The 23,091-nt window shown below is 38.5% G+C and overlaps 4 protein-coding genes across 10 annotated transcripts; 2 read left to right on the top strand and 2 right to left on the bottom strand.

Moving 5' to 3' along the window:
* The first annotated feature begins 217 nt into the window (after positions 1-217).
* Positions 218-8,103, top strand: gtpbp4 (GTP binding protein 4). 3 transcript variants are annotated; one of them, XM_027020861.3, is made up of 16 exons: positions 218-366; positions 1,383-1,553; positions 1,703-1,806; positions 1,967-2,103; positions 2,210-2,310; positions 2,553-2,645; positions 3,578-3,769; positions 4,147-4,212; positions 4,305-4,394; positions 5,267-5,377; positions 5,670-5,799; positions 5,994-6,094; positions 6,249-6,446; positions 6,631-6,696; positions 6,872-7,015; positions 7,604-8,103. In XM_027020861.3, exons 1-16 carry the CDS (start codon positions 319-321, stop codon positions 7,754-7,756), a joined length of 1,905 nt encoding a protein of 634 aa, XP_026876662.2. In that variant the 5' UTR covers positions 218-318; the 3' UTR covers positions 7,757-8,103. The 3 variants fall into 3 exon arrangements, with proteins under 3 accessions (XP_026876662.2, XP_026876661.2, XP_081580075.1); XM_027020860.3 differs by having other exon boundaries at positions 6,616-6,696; XM_081723949.1 differs by lacking the exon at positions 7,604-8,103 and having other exon boundaries at positions 6,621-6,696; positions 6,872-7,021.
* A 291-nt stretch (positions 8,104-8,394) lies between these two features.
* Positions 8,395-12,086, bottom strand: LOC113584126 (uncharacterized). 3 transcript variants are annotated; one of them, XM_081723951.1, is made up of 4 exons: positions 10,567-12,086; positions 10,409-10,475; positions 10,266-10,318; positions 8,395-9,164 (listed from the first exon to the last, which is right to left on the bottom strand). In XM_081723951.1, the coding sequence occupies exons 1-4, from the start codon at positions 10,879-10,881 to the stop codon at positions 9,162-9,164; spliced, it is 438 nt and encodes a 145-aa protein (XP_081580077.1). In that variant the 5' UTR covers positions 10,882-12,086; the 3' UTR covers positions 8,395-9,161. The 3 variants fall into 3 exon arrangements, with proteins under 3 accessions (XP_081580077.1, XP_081580076.1, XP_026876663.2); XM_081723950.1 differs by having other exon boundaries at positions 8,395-9,026; XM_027020862.3 differs by having other exon boundaries at positions 8,395-10,318; positions 10,567-11,078.
* Positions 12,072-16,109, top strand: LOC113584119 (uncharacterized). Its single transcript, XM_027020852.3, has 4 exons — positions 12,072-12,426; positions 12,513-12,616; positions 13,035-13,092; positions 13,173-16,109. Exons 1-4 carry the CDS (start codon positions 12,180-12,182, stop codon positions 13,901-13,903), a joined length of 1,140 nt encoding a protein of 379 aa, XP_026876653.2. The 5' UTR covers positions 12,072-12,179; the 3' UTR covers positions 13,904-16,109.
* Positions 13,119-22,351, bottom strand: tmem71 (transmembrane protein 71). 3 transcript variants are annotated; one of them, XM_027020854.3, is made up of 11 exons: positions 20,730-20,871; positions 20,397-20,447; positions 20,263-20,308; positions 19,680-19,889; positions 18,300-18,490; positions 18,042-18,221; positions 17,872-17,941; positions 17,669-17,727; positions 17,444-17,493; positions 17,050-17,116; positions 13,119-13,687 (listed from the first exon to the last, which is right to left on the bottom strand). In XM_027020854.3, the coding sequence occupies exons 1-10, from the start codon at positions 20,743-20,745 to the stop codon at positions 17,093-17,095; spliced, it is 897 nt and encodes a 298-aa protein (XP_026876655.2). In that variant the 5' UTR covers positions 20,746-20,871; the 3' UTR covers positions 13,119-13,687; positions 17,050-17,092. The 3 variants fall into 3 exon arrangements, with proteins under 3 accessions (XP_026876655.2, XP_026876656.2, XP_026876654.2); XM_027020855.3 differs by lacking the exons at positions 13,119-13,687; positions 20,730-20,871 and adding an exon at positions 22,229-22,351 and having other exon boundaries at positions 14,503-17,116; XM_027020853.3 differs by lacking the exon at positions 13,119-13,687 and having other exon boundaries at positions 14,503-17,116; positions 20,730-20,870.
* Positions 22,352-23,091: the final 740 nt, after the last annotated feature.

Genomic DNA, 23,091 nt, shown 5'->3' with positions numbered 1-23,091 from the left:
AGTTATGAATTTACTACATTTACTGGGCATTTTTCATATTCTCCTTTTTAGAAGTAATTTTTCTGATATTCTTTTATACGTTTAGCGAAGGGTTATAAGACCCAAAGGACTAATATTGATCACAACCTACTTTTGCTACAAAAAACACTGATGTATGAACACGGAACATTACATATTTTCGCTGTGACAGCGAGGTGGCAGTGTGAACAGAACGGGAAGGCAGTTCTGTTAAGGCGAATGCGCTGAGAACTCGCTGCATCGGCGACTTGATTCGGTCCCTTTCTACGCAGACGGGAGGACCTCACATGTGTTACGAACATGGCGCTCTACAACTTTAAAAAGATTATGGTGGTCCCCACCGCCAAGGTACATGTTTCTGCTTTGTTACATCCGAATGTGTAATTTACTCTAATATACTTTATATGAACATATTTGCAAATGTGGTTGCGATACCGAAAACGTGTCCACTATAGACACGTGTTAGTAACTTCACTAGGTTAGCTGTCTCGCTAGCTTGCTAATCTTACCTCATACCTAGCTACTGCTACTTAATGCTTGTTTCATTTGAGGATGCCAGACTTAACTTACCACTTGTTATTTGTAGCTACAGTTGTTTACAAAAGGCATAATAATTTATTGCGATTAAAGTGGAGTGATTAAGTCTTGATTTCTTGTGATCCTATAAAAAGGATCGGCAAAGAAAATTAGCTAGCTACAGTACTTGGCTAGCTATTTAGCTATAGTAGCTACCTGTAGAGTATACATAGTATTGTATAGAGACCAATCCAGGGGTCCTATTACCAATCAAAGTTCTGCGGTCCTTTAACGGCCTTTTAGATTGCTAGCTAGCTTGTTCAGGTATGGTAGGAACTAATGTTGCTGGCTAGCTAAATTTGTCTATTTTTATACCGACCACGAGCATTAACCAAAGCGCAGAGGAGCACGGCCATCAGACAGGCCGGAGCAGGAGTCGTGATGTCATTGTTCAGAACTGATGTTGGGTCCAGCTAAGGACGCATGGATTAGGCTACTGCAATCATTATTTAATTGGATGATGTTACTGAAATATGTGCTTGTTTTGAACTAGTACAAAATTGTACATGGCGATTCTTGTGAAATTACATCCAATTACGGTGTATCGACTGTTTCTTCTCAGAGCTGTTGTAATCAGACTGGAGTGCTCATGAAAGGCTTGAGCAGAGAAAACATACATGATTTTGAGATCCATTGTGGTATACTCTTATATAGGATTCTGTTTGTCTTCTACTGGCATAAAATGATTGAAGTGCAATTGGTGCCCTTAGCCAAGTGGTGGCTGCCTAAAGAGGTATGCTGTTTGAGAACCATCCTACTCATGACTAATGTCTTGTTTGTTCCTGCAGGATTTTATAGACTTGACGCTGTCCAAAACACAACGCAAAACCCCTACTGTGATCCACAAACACTATCAAATCCATCGTATCCGCCACTTCTACATGCGCAAGGTCAAGTTCACACAACAGAATTACCATGATCGCCTCACGCAGATCCTCACTGACTTCCCAAAACTGGATGTGAGTTACACAGTTAAACTCGTGTTATTGGTATCCACACTTGGATGCTTGACTTAGTGACTCTTTTCCCCCTCTTCCTTTAACCTGCTTTTGCTTTCTTCTCTCTCTCTCTCTCTCTCTCTCTCTCTCTCTCTCTCTCTCTCTCTCAGGATATACACCCATTCTATGCTGATCTGATGAACGTGTTATATGATAAGGACCATTACAAACTGGCCCTGGGTCAAATCAACATTGCCAAGAACCTAATTGATAAGTAAGATGGAGTTCATGGTTATTAGCCAGAACCTTCTGACCATAATGTTTTTGATGCAGGATCTTGCTCTTTTAAAATGGAAGCTAGTTATCCAAACAGAGAATTTGTGTGTGTGTGTGTGTGTGTGTGTGTGTGTGTGTGTGTGTGTGTGTGTGTGTAGTGTTGCTAAAGATTATGTGCGTCTGATGAAATACGGGGACTCACTGTATCGCTGTAAGCAGCTGAAACGAGCAGCACTTGGACGCATGTGCACCATCTTGAAGAGACAGAAACAGAGCTTGGAATATCTAGAGCAAGGTACCCAGGCCCACATACTCATTCACACTAAAACTCAGGTCTTTTTCTGTGAAACATATGACTGGCATAAGTAATCATAAATGTATTACTTTTTCTTTTGCTTCAGTTCGCCAACATTTATCTCGACTACCCACGATTGATCCAAACACCAGAACCTTGCTTCTCTGTGGGTACCCCAATGTTGGCAAGTCCAGTTTCATCAACAAGGTGTGTGTGTGAGAGAGAGAGAGATAGATCTATTATAAAGTATGCTACCCATATGGGCATAAAAGTCTAACTGTTTCAAAGACTTAAGAAAGATTTTCTGATGTTGAGGTATACCTTTGTGTGTCTGTTTGTGACTATGTTATATAGGTAATGAACATTGAGTTTGATGGTTTTGTTAGATACTTTGGTCCTATGTGATAAAGGTGACGTGTCTGCATTTCTTTGTGCGTGTGTGGTATCAGGTAACCCGTGCAGATGTGGACGTACAGCCATATGCCTTCACCACTAAATCTCTGTTTGTGGGTCACATGGATTACAAGTACCTGCGCTGGCAGGTGAGTCTTAACCTTTCAACTGTTAATTAGGTGCTTGTACACAATTCATTCACAGATAGTTTTGTCTACTATCTGCTAATTAATCTGCTAGTTTTTTTTCTTCATAAAACAGACATGCTAAGGTACTCGTACTGTAGGGATGCCTACTGAAAGATGTCTGTGTTATAAATATTAGGTGGATTCTGAATGCTATGGAAGGTTCCATGGTATATTCTGGAAAATAAGTCACAAGCCCATTTGTTTAAGTGCAGCAAGTGGATGTGTAAAAATATCCAATTATTGACGACACTATGAAACCATTATTGTAAAAAGCATGCTACAACTTCTGTATTGGGCAGCTATGAACAGACTTAGGAGGGGGTGGATTAAAATAATTGTGCACAGCCACTTTCCTAAGAATCTGCATCAAAGTGATATTCCCATGTAGAGTTGGTTAAAATGTGCATGTTGAAGGCAGTAGAAAAATATTATTATTATTATTATTAGTAGTAGTAGTAGTAGGTTGACACCAGCAGTCAGTGGCATGTCAACCAGAGATTATAGTGTTTAGTTTGCTATGTTCAGCACTATAAACTAATGGCATGCATTCTCTTTACAGAGCTATGGAAAGGCCAGTCACTAATACTAATTTTTAAAAATGCTGAAAAGAATGTCACATATTTATGAGAAATATTTGGACACATTGGTGTGGGGGCCCCTTTTAATGTGAGATTTTGACCAGTGTGAGGCCCAACCCCAAATGCCACACCTGGTCTAGAACAGTTGTACAGACTCCATGTCCAATACTGTCAAATGCTTTTTCAGTGTGTCAGACCTGCTGATGACTAGAATTAGGTTTAGTTGTTTAGTCAGAAACTATATTGCGTCTCTTAAGGAAATAGTTAATGGTTCTTGTGACAGTCACATCTCAAGAATTTTGTGTGTGTGTGTAGGTACTGGACACCCCAGGTATCCTGGACCACCCTTTGGAGGAGCGGAACACGATCGAGATGCAGGCGATCACAGCACTGGCCCACCTGCGGGCCGCTGTGCTGTACGTGATGGACATCTCTGAGCAGTGCGGACACACACTTTCACAGCAGCTTGAACTATTCAAAAACATCAGACCCCTGTTTGCTAACAAGGTGCATGCGCACACACACACACTCACAAATAGCTTCACAACAGTATCAGTCTCCATGTTTTTTCCCCAATAAAAATGCTACTTTTAAAAAAAGACGAAGAATACAAAGTCTTGAGAACTAACAAAAATGTCTTCAATTCAAAATGCCGCCTTTTCAATAGATGCTTTTAATATGACTGTGCATATGCAGGAATTGTGAAATGGAAAACCCAAAGTTTTTAATTTGAAATTCTTATAAATCTTATCATTTTCAGCAATATTGTATGAACAGAGAGAATCATATGTCAGGATATAAATAATAATAATAATAAACATCATCATGGACATCATTTTCACGATTACATTTAAAATTATGAAACTGATTTGTTATTACTGCAGCCTCTGATCATTGTGGCCAATAAATGTGACGTGAAGATGATCAGTGAACTGTCAGAAGAGAGCCAGGTGAGTTTAACCTCACTGTCCTTTTTAGAATTATCTTCTAGTTTTAGAATGTTTGGGTAAGAAAAATAATCTTAGGAAATGTGTATGTGTAGAAAATCTTTGCAGATATCTCATCTGAAGGGATCCCAGTGATTGAGACCAGCACTCTGACAGAGGAGGGAGTAATGAAGGTCAAAACGGAGGTGCGTGCGTGTGTTGTGCGCGTGTTCATTCATTCAACCATGGGAATTAGATCATGGTAGCGTCTCTTGAATGTCCCCTTGTTTTATTTCTACAAGAAGACTAACACTACTATTATGGGGCCAAGGTGTCAGAATTTTGTTCACCAATTTGATCATATCAATATGATTGTGCACCAAATGTAAAAACAAATTGCGCAAAATTCAGTACTTTGAATGGATATCATAAATGATTATTTGTGATTGTAATAAATTAACTATTTATCCTACTGAAAGTACAAAAATACTACTCTTTTGTAATTTTAATGTGACTATCCTCTTCTAAATGGAACAAAAACATGTAGGCATGTGTCAGCATTTCAGAACTAGATATCTGCCTTGAATGTCATAAATGCTATCAATTACATTGACATTTTTGGCATTTAGCAGATGCTCTTATCCAGAGTGACTTACAAAAGTGCATTGGCATTTACTCATAGAATGTATCCTAGCCAGTACAGTAGGTCGGAGTTCAGATACCACTGAACTAGAATACTGCTGAAATACAGGGATCAACGCTGATACCTAGTGCAAAACATGTAAAAGCTATAAGTGCATCATACCTAATAAATCCTGGGCATACACAACATGCCCTCAGAGCCTAGTAGTAAGTTGTTATTTTCAGTGAGAATACATAGATGGTATCAGTAACGTTAAATTTGTTTGAGGTAAAATAGGTTCTTATTTCTCAGTGCTGTGAGTTTGATAAATGCATGCAAGCTCTACTTTAGCCCTTAGATCCGCATAGTTAGGCAGCAGAATTTACTCTGAGCTCTATAATATTGTAAGTCCTTAAGTTTTTCATTGATTGTTAAAGGTGATTTTGTGTATTTCAGGCATGTGATAGGCTGCTGGCCCACCGTGTGGACACAAAGATGAAAGGGAAAAAAGTCCATGATGTCCTCAATAGACTCCACCTTGCCATGCCAGCCAAGAGAGATGAGAAGGTACACATACACATGGCCTTAACAGGCTCCAGAGCCAGGTCAGATAAATGAGTGTACAGCAGTGCAATAGTGGCACTGGTGAAGTTTTAGAGAATGGTAAAAATCAAATTGCCTAGCAAAGGACTGTGAGGGTCTGAGGGTTTTTAAAACTTCATTCAATTAAATGACATTTTTGCAGTCTCTTTATATATAAATAAATGGTTCAAACCTGAGGTAAGAGTTTGCTGTTTTGAATCTTATTGAGTGACTGAAATCTATTAAGAGGTTAAATGCATGACTTTCAATTTGTTAGGAAAGACCTCCATTCATTCCTGTGGGGGCAGTGCTTCATAGGAAGACAATGGAGGTAGACCCTCCAAAACGTAAACTGGAGAGAGACCTGGAGATGGAGCTTGGAGATGATTACACACTTGACCTGCAGAGTAATTAATTAAACAAACAAGCACTCATGTACACAGGACATAGAAGGCATTTAGACTTGGATACACTTAAGCGTCAGAATAATTACATAGAATTCACCTATAATGCAAATCATGTTAATACACAGAACTATAACACTTAAAATTAGATTTAAAGCTTTACTGCATTCAAGACCTCTGTATGTGTGTATATATAGAATACTGGGACTTGATGAATGCTGATGAGAAGCATGATAAGATTCCTGAGATCTGGGAAGGACATAACATTGCTGACTACATCGATCCTGGCATCATGAAGGTAAGAACTTGATCAAGTGAAATATTATTCAACCTTAGCTGTATGGTAGGGTAAAATTGAGTGTTGGTATGGCTGATGTAACACACAACCCAGTCACCTAATCCTAACATTTAAAGTGTTTGAAATCGTGTTCTTTCTTTCCCTCCCATCCCAGCGACTGACTGAGCTGGAAAAGGAGGAGGAGCTCCGGGAGCAAGCGGGCGAGTATGACTCTGATGAAGAAAGTGAAGATGAGGAGATGCAAGAAATTCGGCAACTTGCCAGTCAGATTCGAGAGAAGAAAAAGTTGAAGATTTTGGCTTCGAAAGAGAAAGCTGTGCAGGGACCCAGAATGCCCCGCACTGCCAAGAAGGTACAGTCTTGCATACTTTTTAGCCTTTAGGAAGTTTGGAGAAAGAACTGCGTGTTCTTTCTTTTATCACTCCTTGAGTTTTTCATTGGATCAGTTAAGCTTGGATAAAAATCTAAATTTTTTAAAAATATGGTCTGGTAGATGTCTTTCTGTGTTCTGACTGATTTAGTCCAGTTGCCTGCAGGTACAGAGGACAGCCTTGGAGAAGGAGATGGAGGAACTTGGTTTGGAAATGGCAGACAAAGATAATGTAAGAACACTTTATACCGTCTGCTCTCAATGCATGTTTGGAGATGTGTGAAGTTCTGTTTTGTCTGTGTGTCTAGCAGTGTTTTTGTTGTTGTTTTTGTACATCCCTTTGCTAAGTACCCAATGCATGTGTCAATTACTGCAATTTTTTAAATGTGTACCTTTGCTTGCTGTAGAGCCACTATGCACAGCAAGCTCGGAGGTCACGCTCCCTACTCAGGAAGAGGAAGAGGGCTGCGTCTGAACCACCTACCTCACGCACACGCAGTCAGAGTGCCTCAAAACCACCACGTGACCAATCCGGAATCAGAGATGCCAAGGTACTGCTCATATTTTATGAAACTCAACAAAATGTATCAGAAAATGTGATACTCCAGAGTATCACCCACTTTCTTAAGGCCTCAGTCTGATGGGTTCACTAAATTGTCTTCAGTGGATATCAGGCCTAAAATAATCTGGATTTTGCAGCTTTTGCCCAACAACACGTGGCACTTTGACTAGCTCATTTTTCACATCATTACTTGAAGAAATGTACAAGAGGCCATTTCCTAGACATTGTGTTTGCACTCATGCTAGAACTTTACATGCAAGAGTCCTGTTTTCAAGCTCTTTTTAACCCATCACTATCTCTTGACAATCTGTTGGTAAAATAAAGTTCAAAATACAATAAATTGTAGATATGCAATGAGGGAAGTCAGATATGCTTCTGGATAAATAGTTGTGGAATTTTGAACTTTGTTTGGTTTGGTTTGACATCTGACTTGCTAGATCTGTTAAACCCCTCTGGACTAATGCAGAGAGCTACATTAATATTCTGGAAATTGATATCAGTCTGATTACAGCTGGTACACATTTGTATGCTTGTGATCTGTCTTAATCACATTTTCTGTCTGGTACTTCTTCCCCAGATGATGAAAAAGGTGAAGACAATGATGAAGAATTCCCAGAAAGGGATGAACAAGGAGAGCAGAAGGGGAGAGTCAGATAGACATATATTCAACCTTAAACCCAAACACCTGCTTGCAGGAAAAAGAAAATCTGGAAGCACCAGCCGCCGGTGAACAGACACACGTTCTTTTATAAATGTAGTCATAAATTTTGCTTTTCCAAATAATTATGTACTTGTAGCCTTTCAGAAGGACATTTCAGCAACACCTATGTATGAGTGTGGTGATTTTAAATATAAAATGTATTTAAATTCGCCTGATCAGAGGTGGTTGGAAAAGGATGAATAACTCATCACCTCCAGGTCCAGCATTAGAATTAAAAGACAATATGAAAGAGTAAAGGTTTTGATGTGTTGATTAATGCAGTACATCTGTCTGCAAGTGCAACTGCGTTCTGCAGTTTGAGTTGAAGTAGATAAATGTGTCAAACAGCTGATGAGTCAATAAATCAGACAAACTTATCTGATGTAGAGTTGAGTGGTTCTAGATTTGTGTATAAAATTGTTGATTTGGTAGTTCTTCAGTATTACACACACTCTTGGTGTGTTTCTTTTAGATTTTTTGGTCATGGAAACAGCCCCACAGCTAAAAATACAAAAAGGTTTTGCAGTCTGTTTTTATAAGGGTCCTCAATTACTACTCCAGTCGAGGATACAACGGGCAAGCTAAATTTTTTCAAAATATGATCGTTAATGCTGTTCTTTGAGGAACATACCCAAACACAAATATCTCTTACAAATAAAGCAGTTTTATTATAAAATGTTCTAACAATAAGTAACTAAAACAACTGCTGTTTCTCCAGGGTGAGGGTAACATTTAGTTACAATACGAGATACATTAGGTCTTAAATCAGGGCAAGGACAAACTAATTTACTGAAAGCGTATTTTGGAATTTTATAAGTAAGGGTGTGTATCTGCTTCACTGAACTGAAATTCTTATCAACTAAAGACACTACTACAGTAACTAGCAAAAATGGAGCTGAAGAGTGTTTTGTGTCGTATTAAAAGAAAGGCCTTTGTGATGATGGTAAGCTGAATTAATTAGTGACAATACGTTACTGTAGTAAGCTACATAAACCTCCCTGAGCTTTAACAGCTTCAGCAATGTGTCAACCAACCCTCACAGCCCAACATGGTCCAGTTCATAGTTAAAACCACATATAGTGGTAATGCAAGAACATGCAAATACTTGAAAAACGTGACACTAGTCAATGACTCCTTTTCCACCCATCTTATGAGTAAAATAAATAAGGGTTTTATTGAAATATATATTATAATTTCATAGTTTTGCTTGTCCAATTTGTGGTCAAACAATATCACCTTTTCACAAAGGAAACCCCACATACCAGTAGCCTCGATTTAAAATTCTGTTGCCTGGATAGCACTGCAATGGTAATGGAAAATGATTTCAGATACATGTTCAAATACATCCTCTAGCAAGTCACAACTGAAGCAGGATTTCTTGTCCTCTTCCTTCCTGTGTAGTGCACACAACAAATCCAGCTTATTCTGCTCAGATCTACTGTGAAAATGCAGAGTACAGACAGTAAAGGTCTAGGTCCATCTGTATATCATTTTTTGAGCACTACTTCAAAAGGTTTTCACCATCAAGAATTGCTTAAAAGGTTTGGGCAAAATACTCCCTTAATTTATTTTTGCTTTCAATCCTTTTATAGTTTTCCATATATTTTTTAGAATGTTAGAATTAGTGTAATGAATTTAGTGTAGAAAACTGCCTGCATGAACATTGTTTGCAGTGTGAAGATATGCCCATTTATTTGTGTGATAATATATGTGTATTTATGTGTGTGTGTGTGGTGTCTGTCTTAGTCCTCTGTTTGTGTGTGCGTTACTCAGGGTGGTGTTTCTTGGTGTGTATGCGCAAATACTGTTTCCCAGCAAATCGTTTGCCACAGTGTGTGCACTCATAAGGTCTCTCCCCGGTGTGAACTGTCTGGTGGGCCGTCAAGTGACCAGACTGCGTGAAGCGTTTGCCACATTGCTCACAGCGATACGGACGCTCACCAGTGTGTATGCGTGTGTGTGTGTCTAAGCTCTGTGCTGTGGTGAAGCTCTTCCCGCAAATTGAACAGATAAAATGCCTCTTGCCCACTCCACTCCCTCGCACAGAGCCCCGCCCCCCAAACAGACTTAGCCCTCCCACATTACCCATGGCGACCAAATGCTGAGCAGCATAGAGAGGGGAACTGTGGGTTGTGAGTGGGTCTGTACTGATTCCAGTGGAGGGGACATGGGAGTGAGAGAGTGTGTTACACATGGAACGTGTGCTCCAGTCCAAAGCAAGGTCCAAGTCATCATCACACACTGCAGACTCCCTCTTCACACTCACTTTATCTGGAAATGCATGACCATGACACGTTCTGTCTGTGTGAATATCAGATAGTGTGTGTGCATCAGTGTGTGTGGTGAACGAACACAGGGGTTCATCCGAGGCTGTGAGATCTACACTGGAATGTTGGGACTCTTCAGTATTTGAGTGTGTTTCTGTGAATGGGTGTGTATGAGGGGCTGGGGAATGTGGGTCTGCTAGTGTGTGCATGTTTGTGTCATCATTTGCAGAGTGTGTGTCTGATGGGCCATCCTCTGTTGAGAGCTCAATCACCTCCTCATCGGGAGAATTGTGTGTAACCACAGCAACTGCCTCACTGATGTCATCTGTGGAGGAAATGTATGCGTTAGAAAAAAAAGACTCAGGCAGGCCCCTCATTACTGTGGTCAGGTAAGAGGTCAAAGTTGACTCAGTACCTTGTGGCTCCTGACCTTCTTCTTTGACCTGCACTGTGATGGGTCCCCGCTCCTCTGAATCACATGACTGTACAGCCATCAATTAAATGATCAACAAGCATAATGATGACAATGTTAATGGTTCGTGTTTTATGCCCAATTACAAACAAAATTCTCACCTCAACCAGGGTGCGACGGCTCGATGACTCTCGGTTCCCACAGGGTTTTCTGCTCACTGTTGCCTCACATAGCGCTCTGTCACATCGGCTATCACGGGACGACGTCTCATCACTGTATCCTCGCGCTGCCACAATAGACTCGATGAGCTGAAGTTTCCGTCTGAGTTCTTCATTTTCTTTCTGATGCCGTGAAATCTCAATGTGTAAAATTGCGTAACCATCATCCACGAGCTCGCAGATTTCGGTCACTGCCGCCCGAGTCAGGGTCTCCATGATAGTGGCGAGCTGGGTGTGAAAAGCCCGGTAATTCGCCATCCTTTCCACTTAGAGCCGAGTATTTTACCACGGTATCTTTAGTTTAGGTCACAGCTGACCGACGGGATGGAAAGAACCTCCAACCGTAGAACTACCTGAAAAGCAACAGTCTATGGTATTTTACAGTACTCAACCGTTCCAAACGATGCAAATTGTGAAAGGCTATCGATTTAGTGTTATTTCCGGATCCTCCTACTTCGATTATTTTAAACTAAAAGTCATCTGCTATCATTAATTGTAAATGTACAAACATTGACGGGTAATCAGGATAGAAACAAGACCCTACTTAGATGGAAATGAGAATCTAGACTGGAATGGTTAGTTCAACCCTGCAGAACAGTAAGGTATTATCTCCTGTAGCAGGAATGACCAATTGACCGCTCTAGTAATTGGAATTTTATGAGTCATAAACATAAACGGTTTACAGAAAGATATTGTCCACTTTTATTATAATTGGTTTTTCTCAATGCTTGCACAATCCCGGCTATATCAATTCTGTTATAATTTCACAATGTGGACATTTAATGTTACAGTTGAATATATTTAATTTAGGCCAAAATGCGCGGTCTAGTAAATATATATATTTTTTATAAATATATGTTTTTAAGTTAGGTGAGTCATAATTGCACTGAAGGCTTAAACTGCAAATTGAGTAACTTTAACTTTAGAGTAAATATGGCACCGACATGACTGGGAGGTAATTAAGACATCAAAAGAATATATGTCACATAGTTGTTAATAAGGCCTTTAAAATGCTTTATTATATATCTACTAAACAATGACAGAAAGCACCGTGAACACAACCACTAAAATACTTTCCAAGACTTAATAAACTGTTACCAAAGGCGGCCTGATGTTAAATAACATACATGTATATTACTACACAATACATTATACATAATCAAGTAGTTTTCATCTCTGTGGCAAGCAGACAATGTGACAAGAGTCGAATTTGTTATTTTCATAGCAACACTGATTAAAGTTGTGGTTCATTCTTAACATATTCCGCAGTGAAGTATATCACATAAGGGCTGCTTTGTTCCAAGTTCATACTGATGACGATGCACATAAATGTTGTCTTTGTAATTATTTAATCTCTTCTCAAATGACTTTATTAGTTTTCCCCAAATATTTATTTTGAAATATTTTGCTGAACGTGACCGGAAGTCAATCTTTCTATTGGGTCTAGCTTCACATTGTTCTAGAAAAAGGTTAGGCATTCATGTCTTGCGTGTGAAACGAAATTAAAATTTACCCTTCGATTAACTAGACATTTCCCTGGGATCTAAGATCGCGCCATGTCTGAGTCTTCACGCTTCCATTCGCAGTTGGCGTCCATTATGGAGGTTCTCGCGAACGCTGCGGTGGCGGAAATATGTGAGCTCGTGGAGGATGGCTATGCGGTCCTGCGCTTGGAGATTTCACGTAGGGAAAAAGAAAACGAGGGTTTACGAAGAAAACTGCACGCCCTTGAATTGCGAGTGGCGCGTGAAAATGCACAACGTTCCGCTGGCAGCTACGTTTGTCTTGAACGAGCAAAGCGTTGTAAGTTTACGTTTTACAATAGGTAATGTTTAATGAAAAATTGCCAGTTGTATTCAGCTCTCGGAATGATTAATTACTGTCGTCAGGTGAACCCCGATGTCGCGTGGAGATGGAGCCAAGCTGCGATTCAGCAGGAACAGATCGCGTTCATACGGAAATCCAGTCCTCTCCGACTGCCTCTCAAGCACAGGTGTGATCTCGGCTGCGCTTGTACCTCCGAAACAGGAAATCGCTGGCATCAACATTTTCTTATATCAACACGTTCATTTTTCTACAGACTATTACTTTCACCAGCAAATAATATGAATGTCAGGCCTAGTTGTACGGTTCCCTTTTTAGTCCTGTGAACAAAGTTATGAAAAGGTTCTGTATTTGCCAACTGCTGGTAGTTCGTGTTGTATGATACATACATCACAGCCCAGGTTGTCCAGGTACTATAGATTTCCCATGCTTCCTTTTGCTAGAACTAATTACCAGCACTTTAAAAATCCAGAATTGCAAATTGCATTTGAAATGGATACTTCTGATCTAATCTAGTGCTATGGTTAGGTGCATGCAACCACCTCACTAATTTGATTGTTTACTAGTTTAAATTTATGTCTACACAGCCAAAAGAGGAGTGTGATGTCATTCTGATTGGGGAAAGCAGTAACTTCCAGACACAGGGTAAGAAAAAGCACAAACACACGATATTTGGTGATTACAAGATGGTAATGTGTTAATTTATTAATTTGATTGTTTTACAGAGGATGAGCAGTCTGTCACTGACGAACAGATTATCCAGCCAATAGGAAGCGAGGAGCAGGATGAGTCGAACCTATTTGGACAGAGAGTAGAGGCAGTGGACCACTCCCAACCTAGTGTGCATACACTCTCAGAATCAGTCACACACAACACACACACAATTGATAATCAAACTCACAATCTCACACCTGCATGCTCTTATTCTATGACTTCTGACCCTTTATCAGCACACAACACAGGTGATACACACACACCAGACGTGCCATATTCTTTGCTTGGGGCAGAACATGCACCTCACACACAGAATTCACAGACATCCCATCCTATCCACAGTTCACTTCCAGTCGTTGCTGCGGAGACAGGGTCAGGGTCTGGGGTTGGAAGTTTGTTTGTGTGTCCATTCTGTGGGAAGTCACTTGCATCTCTCAAGACCTTGAAGACCCACATGCGCGTCCACACGGGCGAGAAGCCATTCGGCTGTGCTCAGTGTGGGAAACGTTTCTCAGACTCCAGCAACCTGAAGCGGCATCAGAGTGTGCACACAGGTGAAAGGCGTTACCGGTGCTCGCACTGTGGAAAAGGCTTTGCCCAGTCAGGATCACTCAAGGTGCACCTCACCATCCACACAGGTCAGCGGGGGTTCCGCTGCATAAAGTGTGGAAAAACCTTCATCTCAAATGCACAGCTCAGAAACCACCAAAGTCGTCATCATCCTCCTCCCACAGTGACTTGAGGTATGCATGTGTGTGTATATATATATATATATATATATATATATATATACACACACACACACACACACACACACACACACACACACACACACACACACATACTGCATGCTGAGTGGTGGATTAATGGGACAGAAGTCGTATTTGTATCATATGGGTAAAGTCTGCAAAATGTTTGTAAACATTTTTCTTCTTGTGTACACTATTGAGTAGCCAAGAATGTTCCTGTCCTTAAACCTTCTATCCTTGTCTTGTCTGTGATAATTGAAAAATTAATTTTGATTAATTTTTTAAAATATCTTTGTTTTTTATATATATATATAAATATTTATATATAAATATAAATTTTATATATATATATATAAAATACATTAGGAAGAAAAATTCAAATAACATGAAACTTTGGAACTGTACTGTCCAAAGGTTCCCTATTTAATTTGTGATAGTATATTTTGTTATAGTTGCAGTGTACTTACAGTAAAATTTATTTGCAATGTATACTTCTGATGGCTGACTCCTTGCTAGTACTGTTCATACTTAAGTTACATTTTCATGCTCATCGTCTGAATTATATTAAAATGGAGAAAAATGAAAACTAAGATGGTTATCAAATTAGTTTATTGAGAATTATATTCTGCATTTCATGACCCATTGTAAAAATACATAAAATACCTGGTAAAAACACTTGCGATTTTGCAAAATTCTGTGTACAAATGCACCATACAAACTATGTAAATTTATTACATATTTATAGACAGCTGTTCTATTTCTACTATCACTGTAATATAAATGTGCCAGCTAAGTAAAATCTATAGTTAAGGTTAAATTTGAATTAAGTGCATTTAATCCCAAATTGAGAATTGCAGTGGGAATATATTCATGCATGTGTAGCAAATTAGTTCATGTATTACAGCACTGGCAGTTCAGTGGTTATGGCCCCTGGTAGGTACCATCATGCCTGCAGGTCACAGGGCACATTGACTGCTTTCCCCATAAGCAACTCGCAAAACCTCAAGTACTCTTTTGGGTACTTGCCAAGTCACTCCATTCTTCTTCAAACAATGTGTTCAATGTAACAAAGTCTTCACCTAAAAGCATTTGTCTTGGTTTGACACTTTTTAAAGTATTTAAACACTGTCCATGTATGGTAAAACACTTTAGACAAGCTTCCTGGATGTGTATTACTTCCAGTTCTTCGACTAAATTGCAGTGCCAGTGGTGACTTACCATTAAAAATTATTTTTGCCTGCTTACTTCACATTCACTGTCACAAAACAACATGCCCTTGGTATATAATGTAGGGTTTAAATACAAGCTAAATGCATCTTAATAATTCATGTCCTGCGGGCCATGAAGACTGACTGATAATTCATTATCACACCAACATAGTCATCACATGAGTGCTGTTCCTTACTGACTTAAGCGATTATTATTTTAAAAATCAAGTTAAATATGCTGATAAATTTCTTTTTGCATTTCATGCTAAATTTAACAGCTCAGTGTCCTTATGTCCAGAATTTCTTACTCATTTACTCAAAACCAGTCTTTAAATCCATAAATTGTAAGTTACTTTTATGCTTGTTTGTTTTTAAGCTTATACAGGCACTTTCCAAGCATCCAACAATTCTGTTGTTCAATAGCACCCAAATATTTAAATATTTGTTCAAAGGCTCACTGTAATATTTGTTTATTGGGTCTATAATCCTGTTAAACAAGCTAGTTTGCACTATGCAGCACTAGCAACTATGTCTCAAAATATTAAAGAAAGGCTAGACCATGTAACAGAATTTACATGTAACAGAACAGAAGTCATACCCTCTTGTAGTGATTCAATAGTTCAGCACAAACTCAAAGCACCATAGTACTAGGGAGGTGCACCCTGTAGCCAGACTTCAGGTTCAGATCTCAGCTGAGTCCCCAAGAATGAATTGGGGAAGGCACTTAAGAGCAGTAAGCAATATGCACTACCAATCCACAGGAAAGCTGGCACTGATTTTAGGCCCAATATCACTCCTCATTTAAAGGGGAAAGTTTGCCATTTTACACTATCGCAAATTTCATTTAAAGCACAAATGGCAAAATGCAAACAACAAAGAGTATAAGCTTATTGTGATCCATGTGGTGGCACTGTGAAATTGAACTGCTATGACAATTTTACATTGTGTTGTTTCCCTCTGATTTTAACTTAAATAAAGTTAATTGACCAGATATCTCTGGAAATGTATGGATCTTTTTAAATGGTTACTGCCAAAGTCAAGAAAGCCCAATCAATACATTAAAATACATTAAAAATACATAAAGTTTGTGCTGATCTCACCATACAGCAAAATTTAGATCGGTAGTTCAAATAATCTGCTGAGCTCATTACAACTGAGTTTATTATATTAACACCACATTACAGAACGCTTGCACTAAGCTCTGAACTCACATTAAGTCATGTTTGTTGAAGGTGGCCTGCTTATAACACTACCATGTCGTCAAAGCAGCAACAGCCTATTTTTTTTCTATTTCTATTGATGTCACTGTGTGCACAAAAAGGTCATAATTGATTTGCTTTAAACTCTGAATACCTGACCCAGAGAACAATCCAAACAACCAGGATGATTAGATTATATACAAGTTAACAGTACCAACAAGAAGTAATAACATTAACAAAATTATACCAATAGTACAAATGTAGTACACGCACTAATTTGCATATACTCGAGGGAGCTTTCACTATAACACCATTTGCTGTGAAGAATTATAAAAACTGAGTGCCAGTCATGATTTGAATTTCTACACACATAAGTTATATCTTTTCTGATTGCCTGCTTCTAATGTGCTCACCGCATCGCCAGGTCCTTTCCTTTACTTGGAATGCCTTACTAATTTGAAAACTTGTTTTTCTGCAGTGGGAACTGTTAATAAAAACACCCTGAAATATGTGGATACCAAGTAGACTAATAAAAAGAAAAGGATGGTGTATGAAAGGGAGACATTATGCATTCAACATTAAAGAAATTACTATAATAATCCGCGTGATCTGAACTTCGGCTACTACAGAATAATGAAGTGTTGACACAAACTTGTGTCCTCACATTCAGATTCAACTTCACACACAGATTCAGGTGTGTTTGTGTGTGTTGGTGTGTGCATGCACACGCACATGCATTTGCCTTTGTGAAATTTTGTCCACACGCATTTCTTCATCACTCATTTCTGGAGGTGATATCCTATATGAAAAACAAAATTTCTGTTTGAACAGTTTCGCCAAGGTATATACCTTATTTGTACAGTGGTGCTTGAAAGTTTCTAAACCCTTTAAAATTTTCAATACTTGTGCATAAATATGACCTAAAACACTATGACCTAAACATCAGATTCTTACAAAGTCTTAATATTAGATAAAGAGAACCCAATTAAGCCAATGAAACTAAAATATTATACTTGGTAATTTATTTGTTGAGGAAAACTGATCCCAGTGTCGGGTACCACTGTACTTAACTAGACCAAACCAAAGTCTCCCAAACCAAAGTTGACCATTGACCATAATAACTCACCTCAGTCTTGGTTTGACTCCATCGCACTGTTGTTCCAGACTTGCATTTACCTAAGAGAGTTGGCACAGAGTTTCATTTTCTGAAGTCTGAAGCTGTTGTACTGTATTGTGTGTGTTTTCCTGAAATTATTTAAGACTGGGATTAAGTTTAGTTTTGGGGTAATACCTCATACATGTAAAAATAATATGCGCATGTGGTGATGAACATGTGTGTATGTGTACTCACATATTGATGAGATGAGATAAACGATGGCCACTACCACAGCAATTCCTTCCATCACACATCTGTCAGGATTTGACATCAGTGCATTATCAGCAAGAAACAATTTCATCAAACACTGTCAGAAAACACTATACAAATCCCAGTACCTACAATTTAATACAGAAATCATAAATAATCACAGTAATCAGGAATTTCCCTTATCATACCTGGAGAACACAGTGGCACAGAGACAGAGTGTTAGGATGAAGAGGAGAAGGGCTTTAAAAATCATTCCATCTAAAAAAATGATAAATCAGCATTACAGTAAATCTTTGTGAAAATAACAATAATCAATTAAACTGTACTGTGGAGCTGTACATTTAAAATCTCTTCTTACCTGAGGGTTGGTTGGTAGGTGGATAATGACTGTTATAGAGAGATTCTGTAGGTGGTGGGACATCCAGCAGGCCAGTCAAAGACTGGCTAGGCTGCTCATCGGCAGAGTAAACTTTATACTGAGACTCCTCCTCTTCCAAAAATGTTTGTTTGTCTGGAGGAGGATGAGTTTCTGTAGGATCTGTAAAACAACGTGATATTATTCTCTCTCTAAAAAAAATAAAAGTTGTTCAAAGCTTTTAATAAAATGAGCCCTTACCATATGTAAAACAAATGGGTGGATCATTTTCAGTGCTGTTGGTATCATCTAACCTTGATGATACTTCATCCACAGTAGTGGAGTCTGTTCTACTGAAGACACTCCCCCCCAGCCATGACTGACATGACTGGCTGACGTCATTCAGAAGGCTGGCCAATGAACTTCTGACTTTCCGCCTTCGACGGAAAATTCTGCAAACACACACAGTCATAGCAACTTTAATTAATAGAGCTTATTAGTACTGGTAAAGTTAGTACATATTTATTGTCTTAGACAAAAACATTATTTTTCTTAGAGAACCTATTATTATTTTAATAAAACTAGAAGTGGAACAAAATATTTTACTATTTTATTTTTTCTACTCTAGCCAGGGCTTTAGTCTGATTCTTAACACTGACCTATCTGTTCTCACATGAGGATATGTATTTGATAGAACATACAAAGCATATCTGTAAATCATTCTGGACAAGAGTGTATGCCAAATGCTGAAAATTGTCTTTCTTGAAAACACAATGACTTTGTGTTATATGTATGCTTATACTACACTTTACCACTGGTATATACTGTAGACTACTGAAATTATTTCAGATCTATGTCCTGACTACTAATCAAGCTCTATGATCTGTATATAGATGGATTTTATGAGGAGAAGAGAAAATGTCTGCAAAAGACTTATTATATTATACAAACACATTAGCCACTTAGCAATCAGAGCCATGAGCTACACATGAATACAAGCAGCATCACAAAGCAGGAATTCATGAGATACAACAGTCACATCTAGAATAAACCGATCAAGGCGCACGTACATGTGCACACACACAATCTTCTTTTATCCTATTCTCTAAAATAGTCAGTCTGCACTTTTCTTACTAATGTAATCTGACATGCCTGACTTGTCTGCATGGGATTCTAGTCATGCAGAATGGATGACCATTTTTAAGATATGATGTAAGTTCTTTAAATGATTCCCTTTAGAAGTTGCAGATATGAGCTCAAGGAACTTCTTTACACTGAGCTAATGCATTAAATTCTGTTGTACAGAAATGTAATTTATTTTCTTTCTGAGAACAGGACTCATGTGATGCAGTACTGATTGTCCTTGATAAACCAAGTTTAGTGCTGGTTTAGCAAATAATCTCACTGATGACCTTGTCACAAACACAGGCATAAAGCATATAGTATTTAGTTAACAGTGTTAGCAGAATATTTATGCTGTGGTCTCAATTGGAAGAAAGCATAAAGGTACTATGTCTCTTGTGGTTCACCTGTAGAGCAAGGTTCTCTTTCAGAAATGTTGACTCTAACTTCACCTTCATCACTCCCTCCTTCTCTCTCTCTGTCAAACTCATATATAGGACGTTTCTCTCTCTCACTGACCGGATAAGGTTTTCTTTGTAGGAGATGTTGGTCTGTGTCGGAGTGAAGGTCAGGTTACCCTCATCATCAGTCCCAATGCTGTCTTCTGTTAGTACATAGTAACCATTGGCAAGGAGTCGTGGACTCCGCCGGCACACACATACTGAGCCTGTTACTGGATTGGTGGAGAAACACTCGTAGGAGGAATCGGAGAAGAAGGATGTATCAAAACTGAGGGAAAGAAATAAAAATATTAAACATAAATATCTAATAACACATGCAGTCATTGTGTGTGTGTGTGTGTGTGTGTGTGTGTGTGTGTGTGTGTATATATATATATATATATATGAGATTCCAGGTGATAACTGGTTTGTACTGTAGTAAAAGATGTAGAGAGATATTGAAAATTGTAGTGATCAGCTGATGGACATTTGTCCAAAAATATTGTATTTTGTTGTACTTCACTACAACATAGAATCTCTCTCTACCAGTCTCTACACTCAGACACTCTGCAGTAACAAGCTTTGTCTTCATGCATTGTGGTCTTTACAGGTGAACCTAAAATAAATATTAACATAGATCAAAGTGTATAAAATCTGCAGACCTGTAGCAAGCTTGGTCTTCCTGCATCGTGGTCTTTACCGGTGAACCTAAAATCAATACCAACATATAGCAAAGTGTATAAAATATATTTATGTGTGAGAGACAGAAAGAGACAGATGATGATGTCATACTAACTTGTAATAACTCCTCGGAAAAATGAAGCCATTGCTCTCAATTCTGTACAGCCTGCAAAACAGAAACACACCTACAGGTAAACACAGCCATATATGCTTGCACAGTCAAGCATACACAGTTCCACATATGTATCAGAATAACGCTATCCGAGGAACTCACAGACACACTATTGCAAACTTGACCAACTTTATCTAAAACCATACGTTCAAGATACTCCCACCACACATGCATGAATACACAAGCACACACGTTTACACAGAAGAGCCTACCATATTCAACCCCCCCCCCCCCTTTAAAATATATGAGTATTTTCTGACGTGTAAACTGTCTCACTTATCACACAATCCATTATGGAAAGGAAGCAGATACTTCAATATATAAAATATAACACTGTGTAAAAGGAGAATGCCAGAGGAACAGAAGCCCAGGATGGGAAAAGGGCGAGGGAGAGGAGAAGCAGGAAGCAGGAAGGAAAAGAGGAAAGAGGAGGGTTAGTATGGGGCTGACAAATACACCGATGATGCTGGCAAAATGGGAGGAGACAGTAGAATCCTACTATACTTCCTGTTAACTGTTTGCAGTCTGGAGAAGAGTGGAGATAAGACTAAAGCTGTGCGCGCGTGTGTGTGTGTGTTCACATGAGAGTGAGAGTGAATTGGTCAGTGGTAACCAGGCTGCCTAAAACAGATGCACTGTGTGGTTAGACCGCTCACGCAACATGAACAAAGGAAAAGTGAAAATGAACGATCCGTACACTTCTGTAATAGTATAAATATGTCCTCAGAGTAATCACATGGCAGGGAAATTCTGTTTTTATTTGAACAGGAAAAGACGCGAGAGTCTGTTCAGAATGTACTTTAATGAATTCAGTTCCAGTGTTAAGGAGCATTATGGTGAAACCTTAGCATCACTCCAAAAAACCAACACACTAATTACGCATAATATGGGAGCCAATCAAATATTTTTGACTGCCAAATCATTGCTTTAATCGTCTAAATAAAAGTCTAAAATAAGGTAAAACGCTAGACGCTCGGTGGCGTTTTCAAAACGTAAAGAAACTAAAATAGTGCATTTATTGAGTATTGAATGTACTATTTTAGCTACGAACAAGAGCGCTACATCCAAAATAGAGAAGAGATCAAGGGAAATTGGACAGCATTCGTTAATTCTTCAACTTGAAATAACCCCAGCATCGATTTAACTGAACAATCTGTTTGTATTCAGTACAAACACGCGAAAAATGCACAGAAATAATAGTTGCTGAATTATTTAACAATGAAGATAATAGCAAATGTCGTTATTAAAACAACTCATTGTAAAGTGAAAGCCACCCAATGTTTTGAACAAAACTGATCGACACTGTCGAAGAACTTGAGGGAATGTTCGAGGTATCAAGTGTACAGAAAATAATTGCATCATGCATTTATTATGTTCCTCGATCTGTCTTTATCCTGTCAGTTGTTGATTACCGTAGGCTTCAAAAGATAAATAACACTTAACGGCCTACTCAAACGAATTTCAGTATTTTGACAGTAGCCTGGAAAACGGTGACGTAAAGGTCAAAACAATAGCGCAGATAATACAGTTAGTTAATTCTATATGATTGAATTTAGAAAATCCACTTAATCTCAGACAGTAGGTGATTATATCATTTTGAAGAGAAATGGTGATATCGCCACAAGAACAATATTCAGAAGCTTCAACGAAACACACTACAACGCGAACGAAAAATGAAAAGTAAAACATTTCAGCAAAACCAGTTCTCCACGGGAATATAAATCGACACGTCTTTGGCACAGTAACAAAGCAATAACGATTTCAGTCCAACTTACGAGTGTCTTTTCCAAGCGGAGGTGAGAGCTCTAAATTCACTTCAAGAACGTCAAGCAAATCAAAGAAAACAAACCACTTAGTTACGCCCACAGCTCTGCTCTACAGTACTGGGCTGCTATGGTGTATAGAAATCACCGAGTAGGGGCTTCCCTACGTGTGACAGGTCCTTTAGTTCATAATTCATATTTTACACACACTGTCATATACAAGTGCTAATTAGATACTTGTTTACTACTATAAGGGGCAATACTAAAACATTATTAATCACAGTATCAGTATTTTATAAAGGGCAATAGCCAGTCTGTCTTACCTTGAATTCAAATTTCAGTGGAAATACAAATTAAATTAGTGAAGTAAAATGTAATGGTAAATAAGTAATGGTATTAAAAGGCAGCATCAAACACACACACACACACACACACACACACACACACACACACACACACACACACACACACATATATATATATATATATAGAGAGAGAGAGAGAGAGAGAGAGAGAAAGAGAGAGAGAGAGAGAGAAAGAGAGAGAGAGAGAGAGAGTCCCTACCACCAGTATGTTTATTTAAATAAAATTTTAACCCAAATTTGAACAAAATGGGCTGAACACTGAATTAGCATTTAGGTGGACAATAAAGATGTAAATAAATATGACAGATATTTTATAAAACAAAAAACTCTTTACAACATCATGCAAGAAATGCTGACTGAAGACACCATTGTAAAAAGAAGTTATAAAGCTTGGCAGATGTTTGAAGTTCAAAACGTTATTTAGCTTTTTCAACAAAAATATGAATATCACACTAATAAACAGTTTAAAAAATGTCTTACCTCAGTTATTTGACCTGGTTTCTCCTTTGA

Source organism: Electrophorus electricus, chromosome 11 (assembly GCF_041902795.1).
Source record: "Electrophorus electricus isolate QZ-2024a chromosome 11, ASM4190279v1, whole genome shotgun sequence".
Taxonomy (NCBI): Eukaryota; Metazoa; Chordata; class Actinopteri; order Gymnotiformes; family Gymnotidae; genus Electrophorus; species Electrophorus electricus.
Note: the sequence above shows the minus strand (reverse complement) of the source record. Positions and strands in the feature narration are given on the sequence as shown.